At 40.7% G+C, this 13,758-nt stretch overlaps 1 protein-coding gene across 1 annotated transcript in view; it reads left to right on the plus strand.

The window, feature by feature from the left end:
- Positions 1 to 13,371, plus strand: part of cramp1 (cramped chromatin regulator homolog 1) — a 38,577-nt gene extending 25,206 nt beyond the window's left edge. The window contains exons 13-20 of the mRNA XM_084439027.1: positions 272 to 352; positions 443 to 524; positions 1,021 to 1,131; positions 1,620 to 1,774; positions 2,321 to 2,519; positions 2,832 to 2,999; positions 5,710 to 5,855; positions 11,361 to 13,371. Coding sequence (XP_084295153.1) covers positions 272 to 352; positions 443 to 524; positions 1,021 to 1,131; positions 1,620 to 1,774; positions 2,321 to 2,519; positions 2,832 to 2,999; positions 5,710 to 5,855; positions 11,361 to 11,480 — 1,062 coding nt within the window. The 3' untranslated portion in view covers positions 11,481 to 13,371. The remainder of the gene's footprint in view (positions 1 to 271; positions 353 to 442; positions 525 to 1,020; positions 1,132 to 1,619; positions 1,775 to 2,320; positions 2,520 to 2,831; positions 3,000 to 5,709; positions 5,856 to 11,360) is intronic.
- Positions 13,372 to 13,758: the final 387 nt, after the last annotated feature.

Here is a 13,758-nt window from a genome sequence, read left to right on the forward strand (position 1 = left end):
TATCTGATGTTTTTCTCTTGCTCCAAATTTCGTATTTTGTCACTTTAGCTGTATTAAAAGCCCACAATTAAAATATATATATATACAGCATTACTTTCATATATCCCATACAAAATCACATAATTCACAAGGCCTCACCCTATGTGCATTAATAGTCATTAACATGATTTTTTTCAATAAAAGCTCCTTTTATAAAATTTGTTGTTAGCATTCACCATTCAGAAAGTTGGGGAGAAAGGTTTTTGTATTATATATCAATTTTGTTTTCCAGATGCAGTCAGACATTTTCCTGTCTAAGTCCTGTCACAGAAAGTTCCGGAGCCGACAACTGCGAAAACCGCTGGTTGTGCAGGTAAGACTTAATTTCATTTCAACTATCTGAAAGCTGTTGAGTATTACAATGATATGATTTAGTCACTTTGTTTTTTCTCTCTCTGCTCAGCGAACACTGCTCCCACGCACCACAGGAGACACCCCTCAGCATGTGTGCTCTTTCTCCATCCTCTCCAACTCATCCGCCACAGGTGTGCCCCAAAACCCAAAAGACCTCACCCATATTTGGGGCCTTTATTGTTGTAATGTATAGACTGTGCTCATTTATGTTTTGATTCAAATATAAAGCAGACAGGACTGCACCTTCTCTCTGCAACATCATGGCCCTATTCCAATATCTCAACAATGCGTGGTAGAAATTACGGATCTGCAATATTCAGATAAAATGAAGCAAAGTGTAGATCTTCATTTCACCTCTCCGCTGACATCGGGGGATTCCTCAAGGCAGTACTTGTGCTTCTATCAGTCAAACTGAAGGCCTTTGTACTCATAGTCAGTCTCGGCCCAGTGTAGTTGAACTAGGGTACATCCCAAAGGCTTTCACTCATCTCTACTACTCCTCTTCTAAGCGGAAATATCTCTGAGGAAACGAGAGAAGGAAAGAGTGGAGGATACACATGACAGAGGAGAAGAAAAGATATTATGACACATACTATCCTCTCAATCACTTCCTGTCTTCTCCCTCAGGAACTGGGTCCTTCCGCCCAATCCAGCCCCGCCTGGCCCCTTCCTCCCGCCCCCTTCTCTCGAAAGCTTCGCCCATTACATCTGGCCCTGCAACATCCACCCAGCTTTCCAGTATGTTCCCTCTTCTAAATCTATGTGAATATAAACTGCTAGTATCAGAGCAATATGGATTCATTTTGTTCTTTGGGTTTGAATGACTGCCTGGTTGAAACTTCAACAATACCATGTCAATGATGAAGACCAGCCATCCAAAGTAAAGTAAGAAACTGTCAAAAACCAATAGGCCTACTTGTAATACAAAGTGCCCCTTAAAAACCCTTAAAAATATAAATTACAGAGAACATTGGAGGAGCTCAATGCCTGGCTGCCATTTGGCACCATGGCAACCCTGTTCTGAATACAGCCTGAAAGAGCTAACATGAGCACACTTTTCCCCCCCAGAATATATAAAAATAGAAAATGTTCTAATTGATTAAACAATGTTTGCCCTAATTTTGTATTGTGTTGAGTTTACATTCCACAGAAATGCATGTGTATAGACCTTTGTATAGATTTTCTCTTTGTACTTCGTTTCCATTCTTTGTTATTTAATTGTTCAGGTGCGATAGATCTGGCTGCCAAGTCAGCAGGCATCATCCCGAGCAGCCACCACCAAGAGCTGGAGCCCTCCAGTGTTGACGGTGCTCTCTTAACCCCTGACCCAGTTGGGCATGGTGGACCAGAGACAGACTTTTTCCAGGAGGTCACCACTGAGGTGAGAACAGAGTTAAACAGAAAAGAGTGAGAAAATAAACAGACATAGAAAAGTGAACAGTGGATTCCATTGTCTGATACCGCTTCATCTGACAATTTCCCAACGGAAATTATGAGAGTAGATGAGAGTAGACTGGAGCTCACAGATCATCTTTTAGAATTTTATTTTATTTTATTGGTGCAGAAGATCACCCACTAATGTTTCAACAGTGTCTTCTGAACAACGTTACTGAGTTACGTTACTCTAAAAGATGATACGTGAGCTTCAGTCTGCTCTCTTTTTGGAAACTGGTTCTTAACTGAGAGCACCAGTCCTCAGCTCCTCAAGCACGGAACTTTCACTAACTTAAATAATAATAAAAATTAGTTGAGTCCTTATTCTAAAATTGATTAAATTATTTTTTTCCTCATCAATCTACACACAATACCCCATAATGACAAAGTGAAAACAGTATGTTTGACCAATATGGTATAAGGTCTGCCTCCTGAGTCCTGTCACCAAGTCTCACATTACTGTGCAACTCAACAAGCAACCCTTCCCCATCAGGTATCTCTCCAGAATGGCCCACAGCCACTATCTCCGGGAGGGTCTGGTGGGGGTCACTCGCTCCTCTCCCCGCCTAGCGTAGCCTCTCTCCTGGACATTTCTCTCCCGGGACCACCTGAAGAGGCCCTGGCCACTGAAGAGACCCAGATGCACATCAGCGACTCCATCATCGAACTGGCCATCAACTCAGCCCACTATGGTTAGTGGGATTCCACTCCTAAGCCCTAAAGCTTATATACTGGCAACTGAGGGCATTTTACAATTTAAAAAAAAATGTGGCAAGAGACGTAACTTGTTCTCTGATTGGATGATTTCCAGTTAACAGGGTAGGGTATATGGGTTGACATGGGACGTGGCCCGCCTGTGTCACTGTCAATCAAAGGGGCTTTACCATGGTTTTCATTCTTAATAATAATTATAATTTTTACTATCATTTTCCCATCTATATGTCCTTTATCTGCCTGTACCTCCCCCTCTCTCTTACTCTTTCTTTATCTGGTATCTTTCTTAGGGGATGAGGCCTCCCTGGGCCCTGCTAAGATGAATGGCAGTGAGGGCTCCAAGCTCTTGTCCTCCTCCCCCTCTGTCAGTCCCTCAAGGGGCTGGATTCCCTCACCCAGCCACGACCCCCAGTGGTACCCCAATGACTCCACAGACTCCTCTCTGGGCTGCCTCCTGTGTGAGTAGTACACACACAGACTCATAGTTTGAGTTGCACATGCACACACTCACCTGAGCATTTATACAGAGTGGAGTGGACGTATTTTGCCTGGCATATGGAGCGGGTTTCCAAAGGTATGAGCATCAGGCCTCTGACTCGCACCACTACTGCTCACACCACAAGCTTTGGGCATAATCTGTTGAATTTAGTACTTATTGTATTTTTTAGAGGGCCAAGCACGAGGCATCCTATTGTAATCGGTAGTTTTCTTCTCTTTCCTTATTATTATTATTATTATCACGTTGGCTATGTATCAGCTTGGAGGCCTAGTAATGCCTTATTCGCACGGGACTATAGTATTACCAGGGAAGCAAGGCTCTGTGTAACTGCACTGGACATCCCTTGGCGCTTTTGGCAGCAGTGTCCTCTATGTAGGCTATTGCTGCCATTTGAAAGAGATGTTTTGCTTTCCAACAGTGTGTAAAATAGTATGGTTTACTTTCCAATATTGACTGCCTTACGACAAAAACAGCTGTCTTATCCACTTGACGTGCCAAGCGCGCAAGCACACTGGAGCTCTGTCAGTGCTGTCGAGAGGAATGCTTTCTAATCTTAAATGGTGAAATGATAAATCAATAGTACCATGTTTGCATATCCTTTTCTTAAATGTAGGCATTACATTAGTCATTTACCAAACACTTTTATCCAAAGCGACTTACAATAATTACATTTAATGTAGGAAGTCAGTGTACTACTAGGCCTAATAATAAAAAAATATAGCTGCAAGCAGCAATAACGGGGGGCCAAGCGCAATGAACGCATCAAAGGTATCAACTGCAACACGCTATAGCCACGTTTGAACTCTGTGGTAATTGAAAATGAAAATACTATGAAAGCGCGATGGGGGTGGCTTTGCACAAAGTGCTTATATCAACATCAAAATTGAATTTGGTAAGTTGTAGAGCATGCCATGACCTACTCATACAAGAAATATGAACCCACAGCAATCGATTGCATTTTAGCCACTTCTAAGCATTTTCATACATCAGTTTCAACTTTCTCCAGTGACCTTTAGGTATCCCCATGCTTCGAGGGTTAGCCCATTTGTGTGGTGACTTGCCTACAAAGTTTTGCGGTGTTCCGTCCCACTGGTCAGAACTTATACACCTTCATGTGAAAACCCACGCCCTCTGCAATCTTCATTAGGTCATAGTGGAGATTTTGCTGTAAATTTGGATGAGGTTAAGGATTTTGCCAATTTCTTTGCTTGCAACTTTTTACCTGGGGGCAAGGCTCCAAACCGGTTCAAGGAACGGAAACGAAAACCGAAAACAAACGGTATTTTATGAGGAACAGAAACGGGAACGAAACCGAAATGGTCTTTAATTGTTCCAGAGCAGAAACGTTAATTTGAAATCTTTAAAACCGGTTAATAACGTTATTTTTTCGTTCTTTGTAGTAGGCCTATATAACTTAAAATAATTTTAAAAAAGAAGAAAAGAAAAGAAAAAGCTGAGCCTTTTATGGCCGAATAGGCTTAATTAAATTTATTACATTTGTAGCCTACATCTTAATTGTCCTGTTTTTATAATGTAGCCTAGGCCCCTAAATCTGTTATTTCACAGTCGGGATCTTAAATGCTTGCTTAGCGAAATGAAGAGATTTAGATATTACAACAACACACCATAGCCTAGTTCAGACGTTTATGGTATGGTTAGAGATTATTAGCGTGTGAATACAGTCGTAGCCTATACCATATAGGCCTAGTGCCGTCTGAATAGGCTACGAGTAGGCCTCACAAAGCGCTCCGTTGAATGGCTATAACTTCCAGTCAGGTAAGGGCTTTTTATCGGCCTAGTGATCAAGAGATAGGCCTATTAAATGTTTTGCACTAAATTAAAGTAAGTTTGCAAGTAAAGTAATTACTTGCAAAACTTTGATTTTAATACATGGGTTGAATTACTTTATTAAACAAAACACAAAGCAAAAGGAGCAAAGCGGGGGAAAGAAAGTGGAGCGAAGATTGCTAGCACTCACGTTTGGATTCCCACACACTAGCATTTCATCAACTCCTCTTGCTTGTCAAGATTAGGGCTGTATATCATCTTGGATTTCGCGATACGATACGCATCACGATACACAGGTCACGATTCGATACGTATCACGATACAGAGGTCACGATACAATACGATACGATACGATACGTATTGCGATACACACATCATTTACTGAAAGATTTTAAGTGTTCAAGACTGAAAGCTGAATGGCTCAAATGCACTATATAGATAACTCAAACTCAATGACTGGACAGAGAGCTAGCTAATAAATATTTTACATTTGATATCCATGCTTTTTAAACTGTCAACATTGTAGTATTTATGGTTTTTCAAAATTATTTATATGTATGCTTTTTTAACTTAATATTGTAGAATATGCTTTTTAAACTGGATTTAAAAATTTAAATAAAAATAAAAAAGTTTCTTTTTTTTTTATTTTTTTTTTTTATTTTTATTTTACAGCGACCGGCTGTATCGATACTCCGGGCTGAAAGATCGATACAGTATCGCGAGACTACGTACCGCGATGCATCGTTGTATCGATACAATCCTACAGCCCTAGTCAAGATACCAATTGACAGGACATACAAACTAACACATATTTATACATAATTGTACACTCTCTCACTGGCACACTCTTGCACTACTGACACATGCCATCTTCTCCCTAGCGAGCCTGGTCTCTCCTGATAAGGGTAGACGGACGCCCCTGGCCCCCTCTGGCCCATCCAGCGGTACAGCCCTCCTTGGCCCCAGCCTCCTGGATTGCAACTCCCATGACTCCTTTCAGTCCCGCGGGTTGCCAGACGTTGCAGAGGTGAGAATGGCTCTATCCAGGGCTCCAGACTAACATGTTCCACTGATGTCATTGGTTCCAGTAAAGTTTACAGCTAGTGGCACCAGCAAATTATTTGGTGGCACCAAAATGTTGCAGCCGCACAATATGCTACTTGGGGAGCCAAATTAGCTTTTTTTCATACCAAAGCTATGATAGATTGGTGTAAATTTGCGTTGAAATCAAGATAACAATTGTTCTGAATAAACATAGTTAGACCACTCAGAGCACATTCATTAATAATGTATAAGTTGGTTTGCTGTTTAGGGCTGACATTAAGGTAAATTGACACTGGCCAATATTATTTATTACCTCCGTGACAGCGCAGGTGGCGTGTGTTTATTGGTTGGTTTATTTAGTTATTGGTTTGTTTGTTAGCAGGATTACTCAAAAACTACAAGACAGATTTTCATGAAACTTGGTGGAGGGGTGTAGCATGGGCCAGCTTAGAACCCATTACATTTTGGAGTGGATCCGAATCAGGGGCGGATCCATGAATTTAAAAAAAAAAAAAAACTTTGAGTGAAGCCAGCTCACTCTGATCAGAAACCTGACACTCAAGGAGCAAAACTTCAGCCCAGATGTGCAGGTAGCATATGATTTATACAGTATGTAATACCACAAGATCCCGGCTAAGAAAATGTAACTTCTCCTAATGGTGTTTATCTGATTTGTTTCTCATTAATCAGATATGATTTTGTTTTACATGCATATAGATATTGATAATATTGGCTGCTTAAACAGTGAATAAACCCCCAAGACCCCCAAGATTCAAAATTGAATTGAATCATGAGATCCTTACCGATTCCTACCTCAAGTAGTGGAGCAGCTTAGCTGGGAATTTCATAACAATTGTGAATTTTGTGTTAAAAGCATGGAATCTTGTACAGTTATAGCCATGTGCATTCCCCCCCAAAAATGGATATTGGGTTGTCATGAATTGTCAATATGTCACCCAGTGGCGAGAGTTTTCTGAGCAATTTAGTTATCAGGGATGTATATAATGATATTGTGGACATAATTAGTTCAACTTATCTACCATACATAGTTCTTGGGAATTGACATTTGGATAATAGTACATTTTTCAAGATGGCCATTACTGGTATGAAAATTGTAATGCAATAAAGTAGGGTGGATTGGTCTATGGGATAATCTTGGTGTCAAATCATACATTTTTTTATGATTCAGAATTTGAATTAGAAATGAAATTCAGAATTGCTCAGAAGCTATAATTCAAGACACAATAAGTGATGACTGCTCAAACCTAGGGTCTATCATGGGATATTCTATTCAGCACTCCCCTTCACAGTCACAGAGGTCTGTGCAGTCTAGTGCATCTTTTTTGCACTGCCGAACACAACCCTTCTTACATTTGCAGGACACAAATTCATAGCTGGACTGGCCTGCATCTGGTTCATAGTACGCTTCAGATGTGTTTGACCAGCCCCATCTACACAGTGAAGGTAGTTCTGGTGTGGACACCAGCATGTGAACCCACACATGACCTCCTTGGTACACTGCTCTCTTAACATGCTCCTCTAAGGCGGCTTTTGACGGAGGGATGACTGCACATTGTGCCTCTTCGCAAACATCTTCCTCCTTGCGTTGTCTATTTCTGTACATGTGCTGGTTCGGTCATAGAGCACATCTCAATTGTGGCCATTACTTCCTGTAGTATGTCATCCGGGGCAGAAGAGTCTGAATCTGTCATCTGTGACGACAATCTGTGTGTCTTACTGCACAAACCATCTGAGCAGAGCATCTGAGAGTAAGGTTAACAACTCTGTCTTATTTCTGTCAACTCTGAGAAAGTTTTGCCAGTTCCTGGGAATGGCTGCAGTACCCACCACACGTCTCTGCACCCCTTTCCCACGCTTTGCTCTTGTACCAGCTTTCAAAGACTCAGACAAGTAGCGGTACATCAGATCAAGCCTGGACACACTTTCAAGTTTTTTGTTCATATATGGAATGAATATCCCAAAGGCATACTCATTGAAGGTCTTGGTTTCAGTTAGAAGTTGATTTCAGCTTCTGGACGATGGCTGCCCCATCTACAATAGTCCAGGTAACCTTGGGACTATCAGAGTATGCACATATGGTATCATCCAATGGCTTTGTTCTTTCAACAAGGCATTCTTTAGTGAAAGCTTCAAATTGGTGCTCTCCTGTCTGCTTCACCTTGCTGACTTCCTCAACAGCTGAAGGCCCAGCAATTTATTTTGAGTGGAGTGCAATTAGGTTCTTGCTTTCCTCTTCAAATGGGTTTCCAAGGTGTTCCATTGCACTGACCAGAGAACAGACATCATCGATGAAAGAGACATGGTTTGGCCTCGCCAAATATCTGATAGCAGACAATATGTGCGGCACGTGCAGTGTGCACAACATCTTTGTTGCTGTCCTGCTCACAGGCTTTGGCAATGCTGACGTCTTCATCAAAGGCCATCAGGGCAATCTCTTCCCTTTGTGTATGATCACATATCAGGGAACTCAGTAAGAAGCCTCTCCTTCAGCCGTGTAGACTGAAACTATATCAACCTCTACTCCAAGTTCAGCTAGCTTGACGATTGGTGCTGTCTCCTCATCTTGCCTGCTCTCTTCTATGTAAAGGACCAACTCAGCAAACACGATGTTGAAGGCTGATGCTGCCTGTCCCTGGCCATTATCATCTAGACCAGGGGTGTCAAACATACGGCCCGCGGGCCAAAACCGGCCCGCCAGATGGTTCAAACCGGCCCACGAGACGACGTCCAAAATTAATAAAAAGGAACAGATATTCCAAATTTGTCCAGCAGAGGTCGCACTGACATAACGAGAGATCCGGAAATAAACAGCACGTGACAGCAACGCGCCCAGAATCATCTGGCAATCTTGCCTTATCGTTATTAAGCTCTTGTTGTCAAAATTACCCACGGTTGCACCGTCATTACCAAAATGTCTGTCAAAACGGAGAAAAGTTGACACAGAGTGCAGAGTTTTCCAAGAAAAATGGACTGATTCTTATTTATTCACAGAAGTGAAAGGGAAACCTGTGTGCTTGGTGTGTAATCAGCAAGTTTCAGTGCTCAAGGAATATAATATTCGACGCCACTATGAGACTCATCATGGTGAAAAATACAACCATTTGCGAGGACAACTGAGAATAGAGAAGATAAATGAATTGTTAGTGGGTCTGAAGAAACAGCAGTCTGTTTTTACCCGTAGCCGAGAGGTCAGTGATGCAGCGGTGAAAGCTAGCTACCTTATTGCTAACGAGTTAATGTTAGGATCCAAGCCATTTTCTGAGGGCGAGTTCGTGAAAACATGCATGCTGAAGGCTGCAGAAATCGTGTGCCCTGAAAAGCGACAGGCCTTTGCCAACATTAGCCTAACGAGGAACACTGTCGCAGATAGAATTTCAGATCTCTCGGCAGACTTGGACAGCCAAATGAATCACAAAGTCAAGTCATTTGTTGCATTTTCGGTTGCAATTGATGAGAGCACTCTGAAGAATACAGTTCTGTTAAAAATAACATTTACTGTGGTAATGTAATATTTAAAGACCATGAACATTGTGCAGTATAATATCAGTCAGCAGCTTCAGCACAAAATAGTTTGGTCTGGTGTAACTCTATTGCTCATGCACTGCTATCACTTTTATGGGTTTTTGAAATGTACAAATTTAATACATTTACAAGGCAGGGTGATAACGTTCTTCATAGCTCCCACTTTAGTTTGTGCATAGTGTGGTGAGTCAGTTCAGGTGGTCAGATGTGAAAATGTATCTACTGTACATTAAAATAAACAAGTTGTTTTAATCAAAGTGAAATGCCATTTTTTCAGTTCCATAGGCCTATCTGTGAATAAATGTTTTGTGCCTTTGTAGATCCACTGTGATCTGTGAGTTATAATGCACATATATAGGCTAAATGATAAATTAAGGCATAATATTGAAATATTGAAAAACAAAGGTAAAGATTTGGATTTGACGTTATTTCTAGGTTATTTTGCTATTATTTTACTGGCCCGGCCCACTTGAGATCAGATTGGGCTCTATGTGGCCCCTGAAGCAAAATGAGTTTGACACCCCTGATCTAGACCTTCTAAGTTGGCCTTTCTGGCATGATTATAGAGACCTACTAGGCATCAGGTGTGATGCTTTGCATCGAGGGCCACCATGTCCCCTGGACTGCAAAGGACATGTCAATGCATCTGCCTTGTGTTCTTGACATATAATGCATAACTTCCAGTCAGTCTTATCGGTGTGAGAAGTTGACAGTCCTTGACCATCAAGATTCACAAGTTTGAAATTCTTTGACATTATCTTCGACAATTTCTTGCAGTAAAGGCAGAGGGGTTATCCTTTTACCACCTTTTACTCCAGAGAAACAATCAGGTATGGGATACAACTAGGTTCAGATGTGAAAATGGACCTACACCGGCCCGATCATTCATCCAGTGCCATTTAATTCGTGTGCTATCTTACAGGGACGATAGAACAAAGAATGGTTATTCAGGCCAGACAAAGTCTAGGAAACCTCCTGAAGGGAGTTTTCATACTAGTCAGGCCACCATCTTGAAAAATGTGCTATTATCCAAATGTCAATTCCCAAGATCTATGTATGGTAAATAAATTCACATAATTACATGTCCTTAATATCATATTATATCCATCCCTGATAGCAAAATCGATCAGAAAACAAATGAAAACAGAAATGGCCGGGTTTCCCGAACAAGTTAAGAAGGACTTAACTCCGCACTTAACTCCAAAGTACCTCTTAACTCCCAACTTTGCATGGAGTTAAGTGCTTCTTAAGTCGTTCTGGAAACCCGGCCAATGTCAATTTTATCACAAAATGCACAATTGTTATGCTTATCTGCTCCACTAAAGTAAAAGTATAGCGTATTCTACTCAGGAGCCTGTATACTTTGTAAACCCACAGAGTTCAGAGCTTTAGGTGTTTAATAGCTCTTTTGGTGCTGGTTCTAAATGTTGGGATTCTCAAAGCTAGGGATGTGAACAACACAGTTTTTGCTAGTCAACGTGACGGATGCATTTGCTGACTAGTTGTTGTTTGTGTGCGTTTTTTAAAATATCTGACGTAGACCTGTCAACATGAACAACTGGGTTAAATGTAACTGTGTTCTGCTGCCTCTTGAGGTTGTAAGTGTGGTGCAGCTGGAAAACATCTCAGTTACGTATTGGATATCATGTACAGTGCTCCCTCTACAGTGCTACAGCATTATAGTGAGGGATTACTGTATAAGCAAGCACACATCATGGAATGTCCTTAAGAAGCTTGGGGAAATGATTTCATTAAAAGAGTAGGAACCCTGATAAGTAACTTTCCCCAAGTTAGTACAGAAGGGGGTTTTGAGGTGATCAAAAAAGTATGGGGGGTTAGGGTTAGGGGGTCATGTTAACTATTAAGGTGGTTACGGAGGTATCGCCTTAATTCATATTAAGGTCTTCAACCTGTGCTGTAAGTTAACATGTGGTTGTCCTTTCAGGTGGACACTCAGCTGGCATGCATGATGAGTGAAAGCAGCGTGGATTACATCGCACGTTTCAACGACCTGGCGCAGGAGCTGTCTGTCACAGAGCCGCCCCTCCCACCTCCAGGTGTTTGATTGGACAGTGGCAGAGTTCGGGAACTGTCTTTTCACTGAATCACCCAGAGGAATTGGGTTTTTACACTGTCACAAAGACACCCTTTCCCACTAGTGGAAGTACAAGCTAAAAGGATTTGGAAAAAGACTTAAGCCCTTACCCACCCCCAAGGGAGTTTATGAAAGTGCAACAATAATTGCCCATGTAGCAGCACTGAGTGTGACTGATTTCTGTGGACCAGTCCCAACTAGTTCTGGTGGGTTCTGATAGGCTCTAATTGTTTTTTCCTGATTGCCCTGCTGCTGTTATGCACAGTGAACTGGCCTTTAAAAAATAAAAAACACTTAGAAAAGAGAATACCATTTACCTAAACAACCTCATGTAAAGAAAAAAGCGATGCCATATCTGAACAAAAAAGTGGATCTATTTCAATCTCGTCTGTCTTTCCATCATTCTCCATCTGTGTCCTTGTTTGGCTCCCACTTCTTCATTTCCAGGAATATAACGTGCGAGTTCAAAGGTGTGAATGAACTCTGCAAACTCTGAAATGGCACCAGACACAATGTTTGAGGAAAAAAACAGAAACGACATCAGTCTCTCCAGAAAAGCTGTTAGAATTTTGTCTTCACTCAAACTACTCAGACCAGGCTATCCATGAGAGTCTGGGGTAATAGCGCTACCAAAGTGGCCTTCATTGACTTTTCAGCATTCCAGGAAAAAACTTGTAGCCATATATTTATCTCAATATGCGAGTTTCATTCACCGTCCCCCGCCCCATCCCACACACAACAAATTAAACACGACAGAATAGTAATTGAATTTGTAGGCTATCAGAGCTCTACATGGTTTAGTTGTGGTCTGTGTGTTGGTTACTGCTGAGTGCAGGGGTTACTGCTGAGTGCAGGTGTGGGATGTAGGGAAGCATGGATACAGTAAAACTGTATATTTGGTAGCAGTAGTAGAACTGCACATAATTCCTCCTAAACAATATTTTAGAACTTTTTTTTTTTTTTTTAAATTCAAGGAAATGATTTGCCTTCTCCCCTACAATTGATCCCCAGGCTCAAGGATGAGTAGTTGAGGCTTAGGCAGAAGGAGGCAGGTATTGACATACAATTTAACAATTGTGACATTGAGAATACAAAAGTCACTCATATGGTGATTTGACCTTACCTCGTTTAAACCATGTCATCTTTGGTTTTCTGTCTTGGTGTAGAATAGTGATTTACTACTTTATCCTATTGTATTTGCACCCTAACAGTGTTAAACTTTATTCATAATGCTTAGACCAAGAGAACTGGTATGGTCTTATAATTACATAAATAAGAAAGTGACAATTATTACTGCCGACTCAAAGTACAGAATTCCATGCAACAATTTTTCCTCTTACATTTTTGTTTTGCATTACAGTATGCTTCCCTGGTTGGGTGCCATTCCACTGGTTTTAGACAGTTAATTATTCTTTATAAAATGTGTGTGATCTATGCTCAGATTCAAGAACCATGAGTATAGTGGTAAGATTCCAAGTGAACAAATCCAAACTGTGCATACAGTATGAAACGGCATATGAAACAAATGGGATTGGTATTTTCTCAACACTAAAAAACATGTTGAATTACATTTGAAGACTTTGATGTAATGGGCATTGTCTTCAGAATGGGAATTGAATCCCCTTCAGTTTTGTATAACAATGCATTTGTTCTATATAACAATTTCAGTATTCACTGCTGCACCGCTTTTGTAACATACTGTAAATTATCGTTATTGGGACTATTTATTGTTGAGGAAAAGTTTTTTTTTCTGTTTAACTTAATGTAAGTAGGCATCTAAAAAGTGAAACCTGCTGTTTTTATGATTTCTCCATTTGTAAAAGGTGTTTTTACTTGTGTATAAACCTAGTTATGAAAACTTTATCATCATTGATGTGAATCCTTTTGAAACATCTACACAGACATGAATGTGTTTCACATAATAGTGAAACAACAGCTAGCTGTGAGCTGAGGGCTGAGCAAATCTCATTGCAGTTTTTATTTTACAAGCTAGGAAGTTGGACAAAAGAGTTGCCTCTAAGCAAACTTTTAATTTATAAGCTTAGTTATTGTTAACCAGATAGCTAATATGCCTATTGCTTGCTTGACTAATTCAAGACATGACCAAGTAACATGTTTGCCTTTTCCAAAACATTTTTAATTTGAGAAATAAAAGGTCGTCTTTGCTAAACTTTAGTAATTTTATATTTAAACAGGCACGTATTTAAAAGCAAACACATTTTACTAAATAAAAGCAAGGGATTCTGTT

Source organism: Borostomias antarcticus, assembly GCF_949987555.1.
Source record: "Borostomias antarcticus genome assembly, chromosome: 5".
Lineage (NCBI taxonomy): Eukaryota > Metazoa > Chordata > Actinopteri > Stomiiformes > Stomiidae > Borostomias > Borostomias antarcticus.